The 21916-nt window shown below is 40.4% G+C and overlaps 1 protein-coding gene across 5 annotated transcripts in view; it reads right to left on the reverse strand.

Moving 5' to 3' along the window:
* The window catches only part of atp8a1 (ATPase phospholipid transporting 8A1), a 143028-nt gene that overhangs the window by 50541 nt on the left and 70571 nt on the right, over positions 1–21916 (reverse strand). For all 5 annotated transcript variants that reach the window (XM_078169460.1, XM_033633450.2, XM_033633453.2 and 2 more), the window contains 8 exons: positions 19011–19116; positions 16367–16449; positions 15442–15491; positions 15005–15074; positions 13040–13124; positions 10499–10638; positions 7081–7219; positions 1310–1374 (listed from right to left, as the gene is read on the reverse strand). In XM_078169460.1, the coding sequence (XP_078025586.1) occupies positions 1310–1374; positions 7081–7219; positions 10499–10638; positions 13040–13124; positions 15005–15074; positions 15442–15491; positions 16367–16449; positions 19011–19116 (738 nt within the window). The remainder of the gene's footprint in view (positions 1–1309; positions 1375–7080; positions 7220–10498; positions 10639–13039; positions 13125–15004; positions 15075–15441; positions 15492–16366; positions 16450–19010; positions 19117–21916) is intronic.

The following is a 21916-nucleotide window of genomic DNA, read 5'->3' on the forward strand; positions in this document are numbered from 1 at the left end:
GACTTCTCTGCTGGGTGTCTTAAAGATGTTAAAGGCAGATTTGGGATGTGGGGTAGCGTGTGTGTGTGTGTGTGTGTGTGTGTGTGTGAGTGTGCGTGTGCGTGTGCGTGTGTGTGTCTGAGGCTCCCTGAGGCTTTATCCTTTCAGACTCGAGACAGCTTTTTACACAGGGATTGGGTGACGAGATCAGGGGATTATTAAGCTCATGGATGTCCTCATTATGTCATATTTACCCTCAAAATCAGGACTAATGAACTACTTAAACTATTATGGAAACATAATAGGTGTCAAGTTGTTAATCAATTTAGTATCTGTTCTATATTCTGATTAAAAATCTGTCAAGATATTTAAAAATCATGAATGACATTTGTCAATTATTTTGAGCAATTATTAGTTGTGACCTCTAATTCATGTTTAAATGTATAAAACACTGATATGAACTGCAGAGAATGTACAGACAGGACATGGGAATTACTATAAAAAAAATTATGTATTGATACTAAGTTTGTAATGATAGTCAGGAGCGCGTTGCTGTGTTCCAAAAGTTGAACTTTGTTATGCTGTGTTCACACTCAGAGCGACATGGCAACAGCATGATGGCCTACATTATCACCAAGTAGTCGTTGGAGTGCTGCTCATTAATGTGGTTACGTCATGGCAGGGCTTAGGTGAGTCTGCTGCTTGCCACAAAGTAACTCGACTGAACGCCATCTTAAGTTTGTGTTTGGCCAAATGGTATCTATGCTTTTGATTGATGTTTGAGCCTTATTTTAACATCATATTTCGCTGCCCCATTGTGTCCCTGTGTGCACCGCAATGCACATAAAGCTAGCATAGCATCAGCTAACTAAGCTAAATGACACAGTACCACAGCTAGAAACAAAAACGTGTGATTGGTTAACACTTCATCGTGTCATTGGAGTATTGAAAAAAGTCCAGGCCAGCTCAACTTTGATTTGTAGAGGGTCACATCTGTCCGCAGCGACACATATCAGGTGTCAGATTCTGGCTTCACGTTAGCAGCTTTTATTGAAAATGATATGTAGCCTGTTGCTGTGTCGCTTGTAGTGTGAACACAACATAAATCTCAGGGTGGAACATTCATGCTCTGAAAAACAGGCGCACCATGACAGTGACTCTTCCGCACGTCTACATTGAAAATAATGGATCTGAGGCTGCAAAAAAACGTTTACGGGCCTTTAGTAAAACATTTTGTGAAACATTGGTGAGCTTTTTATGTTTTGATGAGGTTTTTAGTTCTGTATGCAAGGATGTGAATTTGTGGATTAGCAAAATACTGATTACTCACATCAAGAGTGTCTTCATTGATCACGAGCATGCCCATGTTCTTGGTCAGTAGTTTGCAGGAATGTCCTAAACCAGAAAGACAGAAAATGAACTTCAGTGTTTTACAGAGTAAATTTAGAGGACTGTGAAAGACTTGAAAATAAGCAGGAAATACTTCAAATTACTTAATCTATGAAACTGTAGTTTACTTTAGATTTATTAAGCCTCTTTACCTTGGGGCACAAACACACAGATTAAACAGACAAAACTAAAAATAAAAGAGAAGAAAACAAAATCAAACAAATCAGGGAGGGAGGTAATAATTATGTAGCAATACATTTTAAGGGACACCAATTAATATGTTACAGCTCACAGCCAGTGTCTCGGGACATAACTAATGAGTTTGGTTTACAAGAGTTTGTCAGTTTCCTGTTTTAATAGGCAGTTACAACTCTGAGTTACCCAGCATGGCCCTCTGGGGAGCGTTCCCCTCAGCTCTTGGCTGGGACAGATGCTCAGGGTCACCAACAAGGTGGGAGAGGGAGCCTCCCATTGGGGAAAACAGAAATGTTTTTCGAACCCAGACTGAAGCCTTCAGTTTCAAACCGTGGCCGTATGAAAGGGCTGCCATCTGTGGCATAAACCACACGAATATTTGTGGGCTTCAACACTTTGCTTCTGTCTGGAAAGGGATTTTAGTTTCTTTAAGAGGGTTACCACAAAGCCCATGTTTTGTGAATTCATGGGTGGCATTTTCTGTGAGTGAAACTGAGATAAGATTATGCACGAAAAAACACGCAGTCACACACAATAATGCACACACAGTACACACGGAGGGGGCCTAGCGTGAGGAAATGAGAGGGTTTCACCTCCAGAGTCAAAACCAAACAGGGCTGGGGTCTGGGTCTGGCAGATTGTTTTCGTAAGTGCAAAAGTGCAAACGTCCAAAAATTTGCCAATGTGAGGAAAATGTCTCCCCATCTCAACACTGTCTCTGCTCCCTTCCCCCTCGTCAGTTCCTGCCACAGCCCTTCCGCTTAATGTGTTTACCTTAAGCTCATTTGACTGCTGCCAAACTGCCCCTTTTTTATTTCACCAGAGAAAGTTGAATTCCTGGCCTTTCTCCATCTCAGGCGGAACTAAACACTGCTCCCACAGGACTTGAGGAATGTGTAGCAGGGACACTCGAGTCACAGTAATCTCAAATGTTGCGACGGGAGCAACAATTAAAGATACAATGGTTAGCTACAGAGCAAACTCTTGATTTTGGAAGGAAGGAAGAACAGGGACCACAATATAATGGCCTCACTTGGTGAAGTAGGTGGGAAAGTATTTTTGCGTGGGCAGATAAGGTGTTGTGTGTCGCCCTGTTAAAAGGTAGCGATGCACCCTGTGGACAAATTTTACACAGCATTGTTTATGTGCTTCTCATCTGTGATAGTGTCAACAAAGTGAGAAACGTGAGCTTTTATTTACTTCTGACCTGTTCTGGGACTCCCTAAAAACTTGGTATTTCACCCAGGGGCAGTGCCTTTCACAGAGTGTTGTGTGCCTGACACATGTTCTCGTCAGCTTGCATTAGATCATCTTGTAACTTGTTGTATACGTCATCAAATCTGTCACCTACAAAGCTGTTTATTAACCTTATATTTGCCTTAACCTCAAGACTACACCTACAGGAGAACTCACACCCAACTTTTTGTGATCATCGATTTACAAAGTACACACTTAAGCCCCTTTTCCACTGGACAAAAAACCGACTAACACTTACAAACATCTGGCTTTTGTCTTTGGTGGGAAAGGTCACAATCAGCGTTCATTCCCGGGACAACTGACTCTGCAGTAGTCACAAGTATTCACTGGCTCCAGCTCTAATTGGCCCAAATCAGCAGTGATGGAAACATGATACCCAGGTGCGGATGCTAATTTTCAGCCCTTTTGCAGCGCAATGCAATGAAGCACAAATTCAGTTCGTCTCCATCGAAGCGATGCATTTATATTGATTGAATTATGTCCAGCAACAAAAATCTACTCAGACGATTTAGTATCGCTGTAGTATCTTATATCAATATCAATATTGATGTAGTATCTTATATCATTAAATACCCAGCCCAGATGGGATTAAAAAGCAGACTATCGATTTCACATACATAGGTGTGAGATAAAATATACAAATTACAGGAAAACATGAATAGTGTTTACTGTATTCCTTAATACTTGAAATACATCAAATAAAATGGTGTCACACTGTAAGCATGTATTAGTCTAGTTTGCTTAATTTTCCGAGCTTAGGAACAAAACTGGCCTGTATTGTGCCAGTCAGCCCAACTTCTTCATACCAAAATGATTCAGGATTTTTATTCTGAAATCTTACAAAGGTCCACACAGGTTATCATATAAAGCGTGAACGTGCACTCACAGGCTGAGACAGTCATGGATCTTGCTGAAGCATGCATTGCGGCATCCTGTAAAACCAGCCCATCCAAGTTTTTCAGGGAGTCTAAACGTGTCCTTAGCATTACATATGTTAAACTCCCTTTAAAAAACAGCTCACAGCACTGGGAGCGTGTTCCAGAGCAAACATGTCTCTTTCCTCAGGCAGTCAGACACAATGTCAGAGTAGTTACTGCACATTATGTCATGGTTATTATTATTATGATAGTTCAGGATGAGGAACACAGTGAAACAGTAAGAGTCTTTACAGTCTTTAAAAGGATCTGCCATGCTTCAATATCATAAATATGTAAAAAATAAGTAAACTCAGCTGCATTTACACTTAATATTCTGTGCCAAGAGTGGCACTTGGGTGGTTCAGGCCACCTTGAAATGTAGAATAATCTAAACTTAATTGGTTTAATTCACCAGTCCAATGTGGCAAAAGGTGCACCATTAACCATGGCAATGAGGATCGTATTTCAGTGAGGAAAATAGTAAAAAACAAAGTCAATATTGAGCCGAGATTTTAAAGAGCAACTTAGTCAAACGGCGGTCCTGTAAAAATACTTGGAGTGAGCATGTACTTCTGCGGAGCTCCCTCACATCTGGGCACTGTGGGCACAAAGGGCTGATTCAGTCAGGCCACAGTGGTAGGTAAAGCCACAAACGGAGGCACTTTTCATATCTATTTTTCTGGACTTCGTGTTTAAAGCTCGACTATATTCAAGGTAGAGTCGTTCGTCACATTAAGCCACATGTGAGAGCCATGACACCAAGGCCAATTAAGGAAACTGAACTGGTGGATCAGAGTTCGTCATTCACCTTTCTGATAACATCTGCAAGGTTAAAACCTCTGGAGGGGCCAGATACGTGAGAGCTGCCTCCTTGTGTACACATGCCTGTTATTTATTTCATGTCAGTGCAGCGTGCTCATACATCATCTAGCATTCTGCGACAGATGCTTTTACTAGATATGTGTGACAGAGAAGCATTCAGCCTGTCAGTAGTTTGTCTTGCTGGGTGAAGAATGACCGCAGGTCTGACTGGAGTACCTGTAAGAGTCTGGCAGACAATCAATCACAGGTTCACCGGTGACTTTTCAACTGATTTCAGGCCAAGTGCACAAGCAGGGCATGTCATGAGGCACACATATTAATGGGAATATGTGGATGTAAACAGAATTTAAATAAGTTTGCATGAAAGGGGAAATCTTACATATTAAGTTCAGTGTACTGACAGCGACAAGTAATGTTGCATTTCCACTGCATGGTTCCGCACGGCTCTACTCAACTCAACTCGTCCTTTTTCGTTTTTTTTATTGACAGAAGTTGTAGGTAGTAACTGCTACTCTTCCAAGTGAGCTGAGCTGATACAAGAAGGCAGAGTTAAAACACTGCACACCACTGATTGGTCAGATAATCGTCACTATTGTGACACACGACATCCTGCACAAACCCACCATTTTTGGATTTTTAGACAGTCAATAGTAAGTGCAATGTTTTTATTCACTTGACCCAGATTTTAAAAACTGGCAGCCCACAAAACTGCGGTGTATAATTTACAAAGTGTAGATGTTTCTCTGTTTGGTTGCTGATGAAAGGATTCAGCAAGTGTTGCGCTGAAGATGATGTCATGACAGTTTCACACTGCGTTACTATGGCAAACAGAAGAGAATCCCACTTATATTGAGGGGAGACTATCCACAGTGGAAAACAAAAGAGAGAAAAAACAGTGGTAGTGTGGCTGTTGATGAGTTGAGTGTAATACTATGTAGACAGGCAGGTTACCCAGGAGGAACTGGATATACTTTCCTATATATTTCATTAGCTTTTTGGCTGATAGGTGGGTATATTGTTAACAATAAGCAAAAAAGTTGAGTATACCCCATTTACTGTACCTGCGTATACCCTCCACTACACCACTGGAGAAAAGGACCTGTTACCAAAAGTGAATTTAATCAAGTCAAGCCAACCTGTGCAGTGGATCTGAAAGTTAAATCTCAGTTTAGTTTTGAGACTTAACTTGTTTAACAGACAGCCTGTATTACCAGCTGGAGGATTGGAGTTTGACAGAAGTGGGCATTTAGGAGGCAGGAAGCAACATAATCCCCAGGATAAATGTTGGCATTGTATGTTTCTGCACAGTAATGGGATCTAGCATTTGTACATTAGTACCTAGTGGTTATGTTGAAACAGTTCTGTGGTTAAATTTAGGCACAAAAAAACCCACTTGGTTATGGATCATAAAAGGTCGTGTTTTGACCTAAAATACTCTGCTATGGTGCCACAATCGTCATTGTAAATGCCACAGATGTTGCTAAAAAACATTAGTTGTTGTTTGTTAGTCTTGAACAGGGGTCTGTAGTGATTTCCAGCTTGGCAGCCGTCTCCCTTAGGTGTCATGCTATCCACCGTCATTTCCACCATAATTTAGTCTTACTCGCTGGGTTAACTGAAGAACTACTGCAGCTGGTGAGCTAATCAGCTAACATGGTAGCCACCAGCAAACAATAGCCACACACACTAGCCAAGCTAGCTGGCTTGCTAATTAGCTACCAGGATTTAGTGTTTTTTCTTTGTGATGATAAAAACACAGTTTTTCATACTAGTTAACCGTCAAACTGCTGTATCAGCTAACACACTAGCCACCAGTGAACATTGTGAGTGCTTGTCAGTCAAATGGCAAAGCTAGCTGGCTAGCTAACAAGCAACCAGGATTTCACTATTTGTTCTGTGTGACAATAAAACCACACAGTTTATTCATACTCACATGGGTACCTAGCAAACTACTATAGCTGGTGAGCAAATCAGCTAACATAGTAGCTGCCAGGGAACACTGCAAGTGCTTGTCAGGCAAATGGAAAAGCTAGCTAGCATGCTAATTTGCTACCAAGATTTCATATTTTTTTCTTTGTGACCATAGAACCAGACAGTTTATTCATAATCTCATGGTTAATTAGTGAACTACTGTAGCTGGCTGAGATAATCCGCTGACACGATAACCGCTAGCAAACATTGTGAGTGCTTGTCAGTCACAAAAGCCAAGCTAGCTGGCTTGCTAATTAGTTTAGGAGATTACAAAGTCAGCTCATAAACGTAATCAGAACTACATCATTTTAGAAATGTTGATATGATACATATGAAATAGGCAAATGCAACATATCTGTGGTTTGCAGAGATGTACATTTTCCTCTGGCAACTGGGCTGCAAGGGAGTCTAATGATTATGCAATAGAGTTGTATTATGGGAAATGTAGGATCCAGTGTTTTTGGAGCTGGCCCCATACTAAGAGTAGAAGTCCAGATAACTTGGCCCCTTGTGAGTCTCTCAACTTCATAAAACTGCATCTGACTCGTACCAATGTTAATGGCTGTTTCCTGTTTGTCCCCTGTCAGGATCCAGATCTTGATGTCCGCCTTCATCAGAGTCTCAATGGTCTCGGGCACCTTATCCTGGAGCTTGTCCTCTATCGCTGTGGCACCAAGCAGCTGCAGGTTCTACACCACAAATGAGAAAAAGACAGAAAAAGGTCAATAAAAAAAGTCTGTAAGTGGCGGTCACAGCAGAGGAAGGCCTTTGAAACGTCATGTGTCAGAGAAACATATGAACTGGGATTGTGTCACTCACTCACTCGTGTTTTTCCCTTCATCAGCTGCTGTTGTTTATCAGCCAAAAAAACCACCACAGGCTTAAGAGGTTTTGGATCAGTTACTGTGCCCTTGTGTGTGTGTACATCTGCAGACACGATCTCTCCCACACAAAAACACCCACAAAATACTGTTGGAGGGTTTTTTTTTTCCCAGGAACGTTGGTGGTTCTTTTGGGTGGGTTGTGGGCTTATATGGGCCCATGACGGGGTCAAAGATTTGACGAGACCCAGGGGTGGAGGGGAGACAGGAGCCAGCAGCAGAGGAAAGGCAGGGGAAGCTCTTTAAGTCGTGACCTGAGCCGTGCTGCCTATACATCTGTAGCTCTGTCCTCTCTAATCATTGCTGAACCACACAGCACAGAGAACTTTGCCTGAGGAGGAACATGACTCGAGCTGATGAGTCCTTATGAGCTGGTTTGATGTGAATTGTTCTATTGTTCATGTGCTTGTTGTTGAAGGCACTCTGTGTGGATTATGATACAAGAAGCACTTGGATCAGGATTTCAACCCCCAAGCCAGGGTGCGACCATAACACCAGTGACTGGCCAAATGCTGGTAGATGCTGTCTGGTGCTAGTGGACGAACAATAATCTAAGTCAGAAGTTAAGACTAAAATCCTATCTTATCTTAGTTAAGGATGATATTTAAGATTTTTTGATAGTACACAAACATGTTTCCCTACTGCATCTTATTTAAGGATAGGAATGTAGCTGTCTCTTTCTGCTGACTTCTGGCCAGAAGGCTCTTCACCTCCAACATATATTGACACTGGATCAAGGACGTTACGTTATTTCTCGTCTATTAAATTTCCTTTGACTGGTTTGGCTTTCTCTGTTTGTTTTTGAGTTGATGGGTGGTTGGGGTTGTCTTTCTGTCCTTACTGGTTCTGAGTTTGTTTATTAATACTCTGTACATCTTTATTGAATTACCAAGGACCAAAAAGAATCAAAGGCCCGTCCTAACTTGGGGATTTCCATTGTTAGAAACTGTAAATTAAGATGGCTTAGACCCTGTCCTAATTTTAAAATAACTGCAGGGGAACAACATGAACACAGAAAATGAATGACTGAAAGCCTACTCAAAATGTATGATGACACTTAAACTTAAATAAATAACTCAAATGAATTAATTCATTTTAATTAACAATACATTTAAGTAAGTGAGAAGAAAACTCCCTTAAAAAAAGGGTAGGGTCTCCTCTCTTCTACCAACACAATTAGTGCCTCCGACTCCTCGCACTCCATGATAGCAAGCTAGCTAACCAGTGATGAGTGAGAGCTGTTAATATTATATCTTCTCCATGCTGAGTAGCCTTCCAGTATCTATTCTTATTAAAGATAAAAGCATGACACATGATATGAGTGCCGAGTGGAGAATAAAACTTCCTGATACCGTTAGGATTCTTATGTTAAGATAAGGTAGGAGGTCTTAGATAGGATAGGACCACAGAAATAGAATGAGAGTAGAACGGACACTCCCATTCAATTCACTGTAGCAGGACGGCCAGAGCAGCAGCCATTTCTATTTGTAGCCTTACCACTGCAGTGGGCTAACTAAGTTTCTCTGTAACAACCAAATGAGCAGTGGAGTTGTGACGTTACATTTACAAATGTTTCTTTTGTTAATGTTAATTGCATGTTTGCTGACACATGATGTTACGTTACTGTAGCTGCCTCCTAAGAGAGAGTGAGAGCTGCTCAGTGGACGGCTGAGACGAACAAAGAGTGCTGCAGCGTTTTACATCTAACTCTGTAAATTAAGGGTTTATTTCAACCAGACCACAGTCAGTGATTGTTGGAACAGTGGACCACCTAATTAGATGACTAACAAAACTAAGGTGTTTCTGAGGAATTTTATTTTAAGTTTAAATGAAGTGTGTTTTATAAGTTAACAAGGCTAAGGTTAGTCATAATTTGGTGAAAGGGAGAAGCTTAGATTGGTGTCTGTGTTTTCTGTTTAATAAGGAAAATGGTTGTAAAAATAGGCCAAAACTAAGTTCCCAAACTAGTGATTGTGTGACAAACTTTACAGCCCCACTGACGTGTGTCGTCACCATAACAACTAACAACAATCACTATGTTCATTTGTGTCAGTCAAATGACCACGGCAAACAGTTTAATGTCCTTTCTATTGGATAGAGGAATCAGGAGATAGGAACTGCTATTTTTCCTATTTTTGAAACTGAAGAAAGGAGCAGCAGTTAGGATATTTTTCTGTAACGAGGCCTCTGGTGTTTAATAAGAGAAGCAATAACTTTGCTGTAGTATAGGAGACCACAGGACTGAAAGATTTATCTGTTGCATTCAACACACCTGAGAAATGTTGTCCAGTTACTGGTGGTTTATCTGAGTTACAGTGCAAGTAGTCCAGATATCAGTGAAGTTCGTGAATTTTCCTTTCACAAAAGTGATCACACTGGAGCATTTTGATGTGAAGGAGTAACTTCAGATGACTGATCTCACACAGTGCTGGAATGTCTCTGTCAAATTTCACCGTGACTCCATTGTGCCCCCGTGTGGCGTGACTGCGTGCATTCTTAAATACGGGTGGCCCCAAGGAGCAATGAACCCCAAACCCTGGCAGCATCAGTGCCACACTCTGCCCATTAAGCAATGCACATTACATTTTCCTCCCTGAAAGCTTTTATGTTTATTTCATGATTGATTGCCTCCATTTGTTTTGGGCGGCCAGGAGCAGCCGTGAGGAACGTGCCAAGTGGTTGATTTACGACTGTGGCTTCCTGTGTTTGACTAGCGCTTCCTCATAGACCCACCTCACAGTAACACCAATTCTACCTGCTGGTGAAACCTTGAATCTCCCTCACACATACACACATTTTTTTTTTTTTTTACACTTTTTCACTTTACCAGGTGTGATTGCACCGACCCCGTTAGTTACACAGGAGGCCTTGAGTCTGTGCCCAGGCTGAGTTTTTTTTTCCTGCCAACTAACAGAGGCCTATAAAGAAATGTTTTGTATGAAACCTCTTACATTTACAACAGTTAGTAAATGCAGGGTGTTACGAGATCAAGAAAGATTGCCTCTCACTTCCATTCCACGATGAAATGTTCAATTTTATCAGGAACTAATACCACACAAACAAGTATCAGTTCTACACTTTGCACACCTTCTCTATCAGCTCGTAGCTCTCCTCCAGTTTCAGGGCTCTGTTCTGCAGGGAGGTGCAGGCTCTGTGATGGATCTCCAGCCACTGCTGATAGGACGACTCACTGACATCTGCCACAGCAAAGCACAAAGTCCGTAGCCCTGGAGGACAACAACATAAACATCAAAACCTTGAATTGTTGACTACACTGAGCTCTGTAGTAGATGTTAAGTGAGTCATTCAGATAGATACAGGCAGTGTAGCTGCTGGGGACCTCCTCACGGTGTACTTGAAGAAATACTATGACATGAAAAGTGAGAACTTAAATCATTAAATTATTTCTTAAGCTTTCCCGTACATTCCAGAGCAGTGCTATGTCCTGCAGCTTGCTGCAACAGCTTAATGTATGTTCCAACTTAGCCTAGTCACAATGTAAATAATTACTAAGTTGTGGTTTATTCATACTAAAAAAAAGCAAGTGCACCACAGAGGTAAGTTACAACGTAACTCTCAGGAACAACTAAATAGTTTAACATACCCCCAGGGTTGATGTAATGCCATCTTGCAGCACAGTAATTCAGTAGAGACCTAATTTATTGATATGTTTCAATATCGATCCAGCTTACAAGGATGTGCTACGATTCCATGTGGCTCATGCCAGTCAGAAAGCTAATGCTCACGATGAAACTGTGATGATTAAACTCTATCTTTGATCATAACGGGGTCACCAACACTTACACTGCACAGATCTATCTGAATGACATACTTAACATCTTAAACAGAACCGTTTTCACCTCTTAATATACACATTTATTTACACTCTTGTTGTGCATGTGCACATTTTACTACATTATATCCCTGTGACACCCGTCTATTCATGCAACTACTTTACTTCATATTTTATTTGTTATATTTTATCCTGTATCTTAACATGCATACCTTGACATCTTTTTCTTTTTACTAGTATGATTTCATTATTATTTTTATTCTTATACATACTTTAATTGCATTCTTGGAGGGAGTCTGTGAACAATGTTTTTCAAAGTGTGAGGAATGGGAGGAATAGCCTTCCACTCTCAATTAAATCCTTCCCCACCATTGACACTTTTAAGACAAATCCTAAAACATACATGTTTTCAATGGCCTTTGGTTGTCTGTAGTGGTTTTAATATTTGAGTATTTTATAATCTTTTCACATTTGTGATTGTTCTTAACAGTTTTATTTGTGTACATTTTATATTTGGGTGTCTTTTTTTTTATTTTGTCCAGCACTTTGGTCAACTGCGGTCGTATTAAAATGTGCTATGTATATATATGTATATATATGTATATATATATATATATATATATATATATATATATATATATATATATGTGTGTGTGTGTGTGTGTGTGTGTATATATATCTTGTAATTGTACATTTGACAATACATGACTTTTAACTTTGAGTGGCCACCTGCCTCAGTTATGACTTTACACCTAAACTTATTACGTTTTGCCCCAAGCAGTCGTGGTGCAACCAATTCTAGTAGCTGATTTAGTTATAAACTAACTAGTAGTTACTAAGTCTCTAGTGTCGACTTTAAATCCTGACTTAGGAGAAAACTTACACAGAGCTGGTGCAGCCTGGTGCTGACCTTTTAAAAGAACAAGGTGGGTGGTTGCCATGGAGAACACAACACAGCATGGCTGGCAGCTGACTACAGCTGACGTGTTATACTGTGGTAATATGTGTTGGTGGATGTGTAACGTACTGCCTTGTGCATATTTATTATGATATGATATTGCATTTTATATCATATTTAGGTTGAGTTATTAACATCTGTCTGGAGATAACAGATGGAAATTGACCATCTACACATACTCAGGTATAATTTATTCCCCAGCAGCTAACACACCGCAATAATTTACCTGATACTATGTTAGTGCAGCAAATCCCATCTAGACACTTGCTTTATATATGTCTTGTATTCTAAGCAGGATAAATATGATTCAGACACAGTTTTATCTGGATTTAAATAACATGCATATAATGTTAATCAGTAACTGTGTCCATAACTGGAAGTCCAAACACTTGAATACATTTCAGAGTTATAGATATATTTAAGAGACATGTAGTATGTAGTTATTAATAGTTCTTTAATCTTGTCAGCAAGATAAAGACTGCTATATTTTATTCAGGCCTCTCCACATTACAGTGACTGGAGATCTTTACAATCTGTCCTAGATGCTATATTTAGCCAACAACAAATATTTGCAATGACATCATTTTGCTGGTGTCTCACAAGGGGGCAGTATGAACACAGAGAAAACCAGGAGAGACTCTGATGCAGTGTCTTTCAGCTCCACTGCGTTGGATTAATAATCCTTCAGCATGTTAGGATTTACTGCTCATTAGTAATGACATATGAGGATAGATTCTAAGGGGAAAAAACTACGTCTTCTGCTGATCAAGCGATGATAATGACCAGACAGAAATGTGGGGAGCACATACTTTAAGTTAGAAGCATCCTAAGAGATGTTTTACTTTTGGCAGACAGGGGGCGATGTTCATCCACTCACCCTCAGTTGCAAACTGTTCCAGGTGCTTCAATGTGATCTCTTTGTACCTAGAGCTGTCTGCCAGGCGATCGTAGATCACAGTGTCCTGAAGGGAAACAAACACTCGTTTGTTATTGACACCCGGAGTGGAAAGAAAGGAACCGCCTGAACTTGGGCTGCTGCACAAAAGACTGTTCTCAGGATGGATCCGGCTCTTTCTGTTGCCTTTTCTGTTTCCACTTAGATTATCCCAAAAAGATGTTTGTACTGAAATCATGCACTAACAAAGCAGTTACAGGGGAATTAATTAATACACAACAAATGTAGCTGGATCCTGTGATGGGTAAATCATTTTCAGAGTCATCTGTATTGTTAACATAAAAAACAAAACATTTGAAGTCCAGATGAAACGGCATTTTGACAATATCTAGCTGCAGTATTCTAACATATTTTTCAGTGAAACAGGACAGGCAGGCACGGTGTAATGTTGGAAGGAATCATGGATGTATTAAGTGACCTGAGACCTGGATTGTGATGCTCAAAAAACGTATCCACTGATTTACAGACGCCTCTTTCCCAATGTAAGTCTATGGGAAAAAGTCTTTTTGGTCACAATGGCATCACGTGATGGACTAAGGAATTGTAATTCCACTGATTGGCCACTACAAATACTGGCTTCAAAACCTGACGCACTTCATGGGAGCCTAATAGGAATTTGTTTTCACTGCTAAAAAGTGGGTGTGTCATAATAAACATGAAGAGGCTACGACGGTTTGCACTCAAAGAGACAGCAGTATCAGTGACGGAGAGAGAAACAGAGTCCATCGTATGCTCCATGTAACGTTAGTTGCTGAAGCAGTCCACTGTAAAATAACTTGCACAAAAAACTGGAGCTGCCTTAAAGTAAATAAATTCTAGGAAGCGGGCCTGTAGGTTTGAGGAAAGACCCAACAGCATAGCATGCTATTGCTAGCTAAAAATTCCAGATGTATTTATGTGCGGATATAATGATATTATTGGTTAAAACTGGTTGGCACTAGCTGACATAAGCATAAGCAAAGTGTAAGTCATAGCATATTTTGTTTAACAGGAGGAAAATGGATTGGACTTTCATATAATATATATAATATATACAATACAACGACTTTTTTTTCCATATATTGTTAAATAGCTGCAGAGCAGGACCAGAGATGTGATCTAAAAATGTTAAAGGGGCATTTTCATTTCCTCATTTCATTTCATTTAAATTTACAGGAAGAAAACATGATTGGATTTTGATATACTACATATAATATATAAAATACAAAGACATTTTTTTTGCCATAAATTGTTAAATAGGTGCACAATATGACAATCTATGCAATCTAACAGCGTTAATAGGGCATTTTTCATTTCATCTCGACTTAAGGATGACAGCAGCTGTAGGCTACAGTTTAGCATTAATCTAAAAAGAAAGTATTAATCTCGCGGATTTGTTTTTCTATATTTAGCAAATGTCTTTTTTGATATTGTCACCAAATAAAAACTGTGCCAAACAAAATTAAAACATGAGCAGGTGAAATAAAACATCAGCACAAAACCTGCTAAGAGAAAAACGGCTAACTCATAACAGAATATAGAGTAACATGTTTCCCAATCATTAAAAATGCACCGAAACTGTTATGTTCTTTTGAATGTGTAATGTTGCATCCATTAATATCTAGCTGCAGCTGTGGAAAAAGGCTGCTCTGGTCGTTGCTTGTAGCTGAGAGCCTTCCTCTGAAAGATGTTTGTATAACCTTTATTTTGCAGAGATACCCATGTGTGAAATATGGTGATCTTGCTTTATGCCGCCGCTCATTGAAAAGATTTCCTGACAACAGTGAGAGGCAATAAGAGGTGGAGAGTGTTCAACACTGTGTGTATGTGTGTGTGTGTGTGTGTGTGTGTGTGGCGATGATGGTGATGGGCTGTCATGCGTTGCCATGGAGAGAGACAGACACTCACAGCTCCTTTGCAGTAGAGGCGGATCTTCCCAGATGGGGTGCGCATGATGACTGACATCCTTTTCCTCGCGCTGTGAGAGGGAAAAAGGCAAGAGAGAGAAGAAGAAGAGGGTAGAATAAAGAGAGAAAGCAAGTGAGAAGAAATCACATCACAAGGTGTAACAGCCGCTACAGCAAATTATCAAGAACTGTTTGAGCTCGCATATGTCTGCTGAAAATAGTAATCACAGAAATGGAAATCACACCTGGGTCACACAATTAATTTGTACGAATCATAAGAGCAAAAGGAAGATGATGAACTCTGATATCATGCAATTCATTTGTCGTTCATACACTAAAATCAATAATTCATGTGCACCTACACACAAAAAATTACAGTATACTGCAGCTGTACACTTAATATCTAATAAAATAATAATGCTGTTACCAGTGGTTTACCTTGTAAACTCCAGCACATGAAGCAGTTCGTACTTCTCCTCTGTTCCAGGCTAAATCCAAAGAGACAGACAAATTAATGCACTCCACAAAGACACATCTCCACCTCAGTCTTCTTCTGAGACAACTTACCTTACATAGCACAAGCCACCCTCCTCAAATCAGCCCTAATTGCGCTTTAAATGTGTTTATCAGTTGCCTGCACTGAGCTGATGGAGGGAGAATAACAAGGTAAAATTCAATTAACTTCCTTAATTGTAGAGACCGCGAGGTACAAGCCAGAGTGATTAAATAGATGCTGTGAGCTTTAGGAGGCCTAATAAAGGTTAAGAAAACGGACAAACGTCTTGGAGACAAGATGTTCGCGGCACAAGGAAGGGAAAAAAAATGGAAATGGTTTTGGCCTTTCTGCCTCCGCCTCTTTGAGTGCAGTCATCAGGTTAGCCAATTAAGGGAACAACAGGATGGGTGACCTGAGCTTTGGAGAGGACACACTGCTGCCTCAGCTCAGCGAGAGTCGTGTTCATCATTTTACATTTCTGTGTGGATACAAAAGACTGAGCTCTCTTCAGCATTATGCATATTAGTTTTAGTTCAAGGTCTGTTTTGGAACATTTGAGCAAAATAAAAAAAAATAGTGAATTAATTACTAAAGTTACTGCCTGGAGATATTCTACAGAGAGACTAAAACTTCATAGAAAAAAATAATTGGGGTTTGCAGTGCGGTTAAAGGACTAGTTCAGCATTGTGGGAAACACATTTATTCAAGCTCATGTCCCCAAACATATATCAGTGTGTCTTATAGGCTGTCAGTCATCTTTCTAGTTTGAGCTCACACTAGACCATCATGATACTCATATTAAAGATTAAGTGGATCCATCCATCAGCACAATAGCTTGTATGCCTTTCATTAAACTCGTCAACTTACCATTTCCACGATGACGCTGTCTGGGGTTCGACCAGAAAACACAAAGCCAAGGTTTCGTGCTGCTCTCACCAGAGCTCCTTCATCTACAAAGCAAATAAGAAAAACTCGAAATGTTACAGATAAACACACAAAAACCAGAGCTGACATTCACGATAAGAACCATGTTCACATTTTGTACATGAAACTATTTCATCTGGACACATCTTCACACAGCAAGGGCAGTGACTGAGAGCTGTGGACCAGGTAGCTGATGCTACAGCTTGCATCAGGATGCTGCAGGGCGAGAAAAAGCTCTCTGCTTGTTTTTTACAGTTCCCTAAACTACCCTTCTCTTTGCAGCTATTCCCCCACTCTGCTTCCAACCCCAAAGCTCCATAAGACCATGATTGTTTTAAGCAATCAGGCAAAAAATAAAGTCATCTTTCTTGAGCAAAATGGAAGATGAAGAGCAGCAGCATTGCTTTGTACAGTTAATATAAAACCCCTTAAACCAATCAGTGTGTCCATTGTGTGCATTTATTGTTCCTTTATTGCCTGTTTTACTTCTTGGGCTTGTCGATCATTTTGGCAGTTCCTATTTTTATATTCTCCCATTGGAGGTATTTCTTTGTTTATATTTGGATCACAGATTTGAGCATTTAAGCACTGTGACATTTTCTGAGTTCATTAGGACGATATTTTCCCCACTGCGTCTTAGTGGTGAAGCCAGTGTGCAAATGTGTTGAGCTGCAGTCATTCTTTTAAAATCAAAGACATTGAAATCTTATAGTCTCTGTAACTAATCTCACCTCCTCTAATAGAGGTGATTTTGTGGAGTTAAAAAGAATCCTGTTTAAGGGCATGTTTGCATTGATTGGCAGGTGTCTCATCACTGGTGTGGATGTGATAGACTGAGGGATCAAAGCGAGGCTCAGAGAATCAGAGTGACACACACCATGCATTCTGTTAACAGGATATTTTATTTTCTAACATGATTCCTGGCTCTTTCTCCGGCACTGATGATTATATAAATGTCTTTATGAAATACTGCTGCCTGGAGGCCGCAGCCATGTGTTCCATTTGCAAAGACACAGAGGTCATTAGATGGAAAATTAAATATCTCGACAACAAAAAAATATCTCAAGGACACTGCCTTTTAAAAAGCACCTGGAGCCAGGTTCAGCCAGTTTCACCCAGAGCTGCAGCGCCACAAATTTAAGTCTTGCAAATTCTGGACATGCAGTTTCAGTTCAAGTTGGAAAAGTAACAGCTGCAGCAGATTGGACTTGCACACACATGCATTTATTGCTTGCATGTGTTTGATGTTTAACACTTTACACTGCAAACCTGCAAAATAAAGGTTTTCTTACATATAGCATTATTTTTCAGATGAAAACTGTGCTCACACTAATTGTTTCTTTTGATTAGCAGAGGGTGGAGTCTTAACTTGACTGTTGTGCTGAGTATCAGTAAAATAAACTTGAGTATTCACTGGTGGAGTAGTTAGCTCTGGACAACTAACTGTCTATTTCAGCTGTAATGATCACACAACGGTAAATTGCAGAATCTATCTTTCTATTTCTAAATCTGAGGGTCGGGACTGAGGCTATTATTTGCCTTTCCTATAGGTGGCGCAGGTTGGTATGTTTGGAACTGGACTGGCAGTGACCCAATAACTGCGCGACACGTGGAGAACGTGCGGTATCCTAAACTTACATTTGCAAGTCCATAAATGTTACATGCCCTTTTGATGATGTGCTTCGAATCCTATTACTGCATATCGCTAACTCGGCTTCTTCTCCGGAGCCTCTGTGCTCCACTGTCTCATAGGTTCCCTCGTATCGCAGCTACACCTGGATCGTGTGTCGTGTTTGTGCTATTGTCATTCATGTCTACCCTGCATCTCTCTCTGGCTCTGTCTCTCTCGGTCTCTCTCTCGGTCTCAATTTCTCTCTCTGTCTCTCCCTCCATTTTGTCAAATGGATTACTGCAAATTTGTTAAGTTGATCTGTTCTGTACGACATCTATTGCACGTCCGTCCGTCCTGGAAGAGGGATCCCTCCTCAGTTGCTCTTCCTGAGGTTTCTACCTTTTTTTTCACTGTTAGATGAATTGAATTGAATTAAATCTGATCAGCAGCTACATTTTAAAATGTCTAGTCTTAATTATGAACACCTTTAAAACCCAGAGGGACGACTTGTTTTCCATCCTGATTTTTTTTTTTTTTTTTTTAAACACCAGACATAATCTGGGCAATAACAATTTCTATCAAAAGATTTTTATAATTGTATGGCAGTGGTACAAGATTTTGGTGTCGGGAGCATTCTAGTTTCTGGTTCTGGTTGGGAACCTATCGGCTACTATCTGACAACGATTAAGCTTCTTTTTTTTTAGCTATTTTCTACTTTATCTGTTCATACAGATTAGCCGAACGTCTTGGCCCAGATATCCACTGGCTACATCGGAACCTTCTGAAATATTTGCTGTTGCCCCCGGAGGTTTAGCGCCGTTGCACCGATAGTCGATAGGTTCCAAGATTGGGGCAATAATAACAATCCCAAACTGTATCTGTGCACACACATTATACACCAGGTTAAACCAGGATAACATGCTGTAAATCCAGAGTCAGTATTCCACTATCTGTGTTGGTGACCGTGTTATCTACCTGGAGATGCAGCCTGGTAGGTGATCTTTCCATCTGTGCGCTCGGGGACTGCAGTGTGACAGATGGCCATCATGGTCATGAACTCCAGGATGACAGCAGCTGTAGGCTACAGGAAGTGGAGAGGACACTTTGACTTTTAATGTTCTTTAATAAAATACGTTGCAACAGAGCTGAAACAAAACAACTAGAATGACACTGATGATACTGTTTGACAGACTCTGACTCGCCTGCATGACTTATAGCTGATGCACATGTGTCAAATAAATGACACACGTGCACGTACAATGTATGCACTGTAGATTTGGGGCATGTAATTTGGGAAGTGTAAGTCTTAGCAATTGTTGAAGGCTTTTTGTGGCATGAGGTTTGCTGCATCAGAAAAGTTAAGTTCATCTCATCTAGTACAGCAAGTAGGCATTAAATCCACACATTACGTTTGGAATATCGTTGAGCTAAATGCTGTCTGACTTGCTCTACAGACTCCATTTAGTGTTGTATAGAACCAAACCACAAGAAATGTAAAGCTAGTTGTCTGGTGTCTGGCCATTACACATGCCACGTCATCATAGTGTGGTTTGCATTCACGCAGATAACCTTTTAGAAAATACCAACTACAAATCAGGGAACTGCACTAAAAGTGAAACTTATCTATGCTCTCTTTAAAGCTTAACTCCATTTACAAAAACAGTAATTTTACCTCGCTGAACATGGGAGCTGCTGGTCTACTGCTGCCTCCATCAGTTAGTTTGTTTGTTTTATTGGGTGACTTTGGGGTTTCAAAGGGTTAGTTCAGATTTATCAAAGTCACACAATAACACAAACTAACTGACTGATCAAAGCAGTGGTAGACCAGCAGTTCCTGTGTTCAGCAAGGTAAAATTACTCTTTTTGTCAGTGGAGTCTGGCTTAGAAGTGAGCATAGAGCATCACTTTTAGTTCAGTTATCTGTCTGAAAAGGGTTTCTGTTGGGTAAGTACTGAGCATACAACTGGATAAATGAGACTTGGATTATACTGCATATGTTTTGATATAGTTTTGCTGTTGTTAAACTCCTATCAAGTATTTTCTTCATTTTTGGATTCTTTGACCACCGGAGGCATCTAAGAAAAGCAGTGTTTTCCTCAAGAATTCAACATAACACAGGGTGAGTAACAAATATACAAACGGTTGCTTGGGGGGTAATGTATTTCATTTAAGTAGCCATTTACTCTACATGTTGTTTTTTAAAGCCACCTTCGGGTGTTTCAGTTCCTGAAACACATGTGGCTCAGGATCAGCCAGACTAATGACTGCTGGTAAAAACCCAGAAGGATCCCACTGACAGACATTTGTTCATGCGTGTGCATGCAAAATAAATGTGCTTCATTTAATGAAAAAGAGGGCCTAATTTATACACTGAGGGCATTTTGCATTAATGAGGGGAATATGACTAACTAGCCGAGGGGTGGAACTCAGACAGGCATCTGCTGAGGCTCCTGTCTGAGGCTGCAGGACCACCAGCTTCTAGTCAGTGAGGCAGATATCAGGTACCTTCAGGGCTGCGCCAGGCCTGAGTCATATAGCAAACAGTAATCAGGCTGCTGATGGTCATTAAAAATGAGTTCAATAACAGAGGAAGCTCACGATGTTAGTGCACAAACATTACAGCAACAAATGAACGTACGACGGTGACACAGAGACTCTGCAGCAGATGTAAAAAAGAAATATATGCCATGCTATGAATTGTTGACTCCTTATTACTTAAAAACATCTGCTGTTCTCTTCCCTTGTCAAACAAAAGGCTGGGTAAACACACACACACACACACACACACACACACACACACGGTATTGTTAAATTTGCTCTTTCTGTTGGCCATGGCAACTCTGATGAGAGATCTCGAACAGGGAACAAAGGAGTAAATGAATGGGGGAAGGGGGGAGGGGGGGGGGGGTCAAAGGGCCTCTTGTAAATGAAAGTACACAGAGTCTATTACAGTCCAGGTGGCTTTCAGAGCCCTCTCTGCCTCCTAGCAGCATGCTAATCTGGTCTGGGCTGACAGGTATCCTCTGAAGGACATGTCAGTGTGTGTGTGTGTGTGTGTGTGTGTGTGTGTGTGGTCTTATATTTTTATCTTCAGGAGGAGCCAGTAGATTTATTTTTAACACTGGGAGCGAGAACATTTTTTTGAGAGTGCCGACATTTTGGACAGTCCTCACCTCTTCTCGGGGCTGTTTGAGGGTTTCAACTTGGTTTTGGGTTTGAGGTTAGAATAAAGTTTTGGTTAAATCTGGAGTAAGGGTTTCAAGTTTGGAATATAATTTGACATTTTGGGAGTATCTTTGCCTGGCATCCTAACTGTGACGAAATCACAGCACTGAGCCAAGAGACAGTCCGGCCTCTAAAAGCCTTATATAACGACAACTTGATGTGTTTACTCTTTAAATTAAATAAACAAGATATTGCATGTTAATTAGTGAGATTTCGTGGCACTGATAGGTAGATTTTCTCACCCTTGGACAAAATCAGACTTGCAGTTTCTCGCTGCTTTCTATATGCTAAGCTAAGCTAACGGTCTCCTAGATCCAGTTTGAATTTAAAAAGACAGATAAGGATGTGGTACCATCTCATCCAACTCTTCGCAAGACAACAAGTAAAAGTATTTCAAAAAGACTTTACTACTTCTTTGGGGTTATGAGCTAAGGGATGGATTGTATCAATGACGCAGTGTTCATTTCAATAACCAAAACTATGACAAAAATTAGTGTTTCATAATGAAGACAAGACGTTAAGGAGATAAAAATAGATCTTTGATAATAAAAACTGTGACGAAATGTATGTTTTGTTTTCACTGACAAGACCAGACGGGACTAAAAAGTCAGCGGTGGCCTATCAGCCACTTTAAGTCAGAGGAGAGGAAAACAGAA

This window comes from Epinephelus lanceolatus, chromosome 7 (genome assembly GCF_041903045.1).
Source record: "Epinephelus lanceolatus isolate andai-2023 chromosome 7, ASM4190304v1, whole genome shotgun sequence".
Classification (NCBI taxonomy): Eukaryota; Metazoa; Chordata; class Actinopteri; order Perciformes; family Serranidae; genus Epinephelus; species Epinephelus lanceolatus.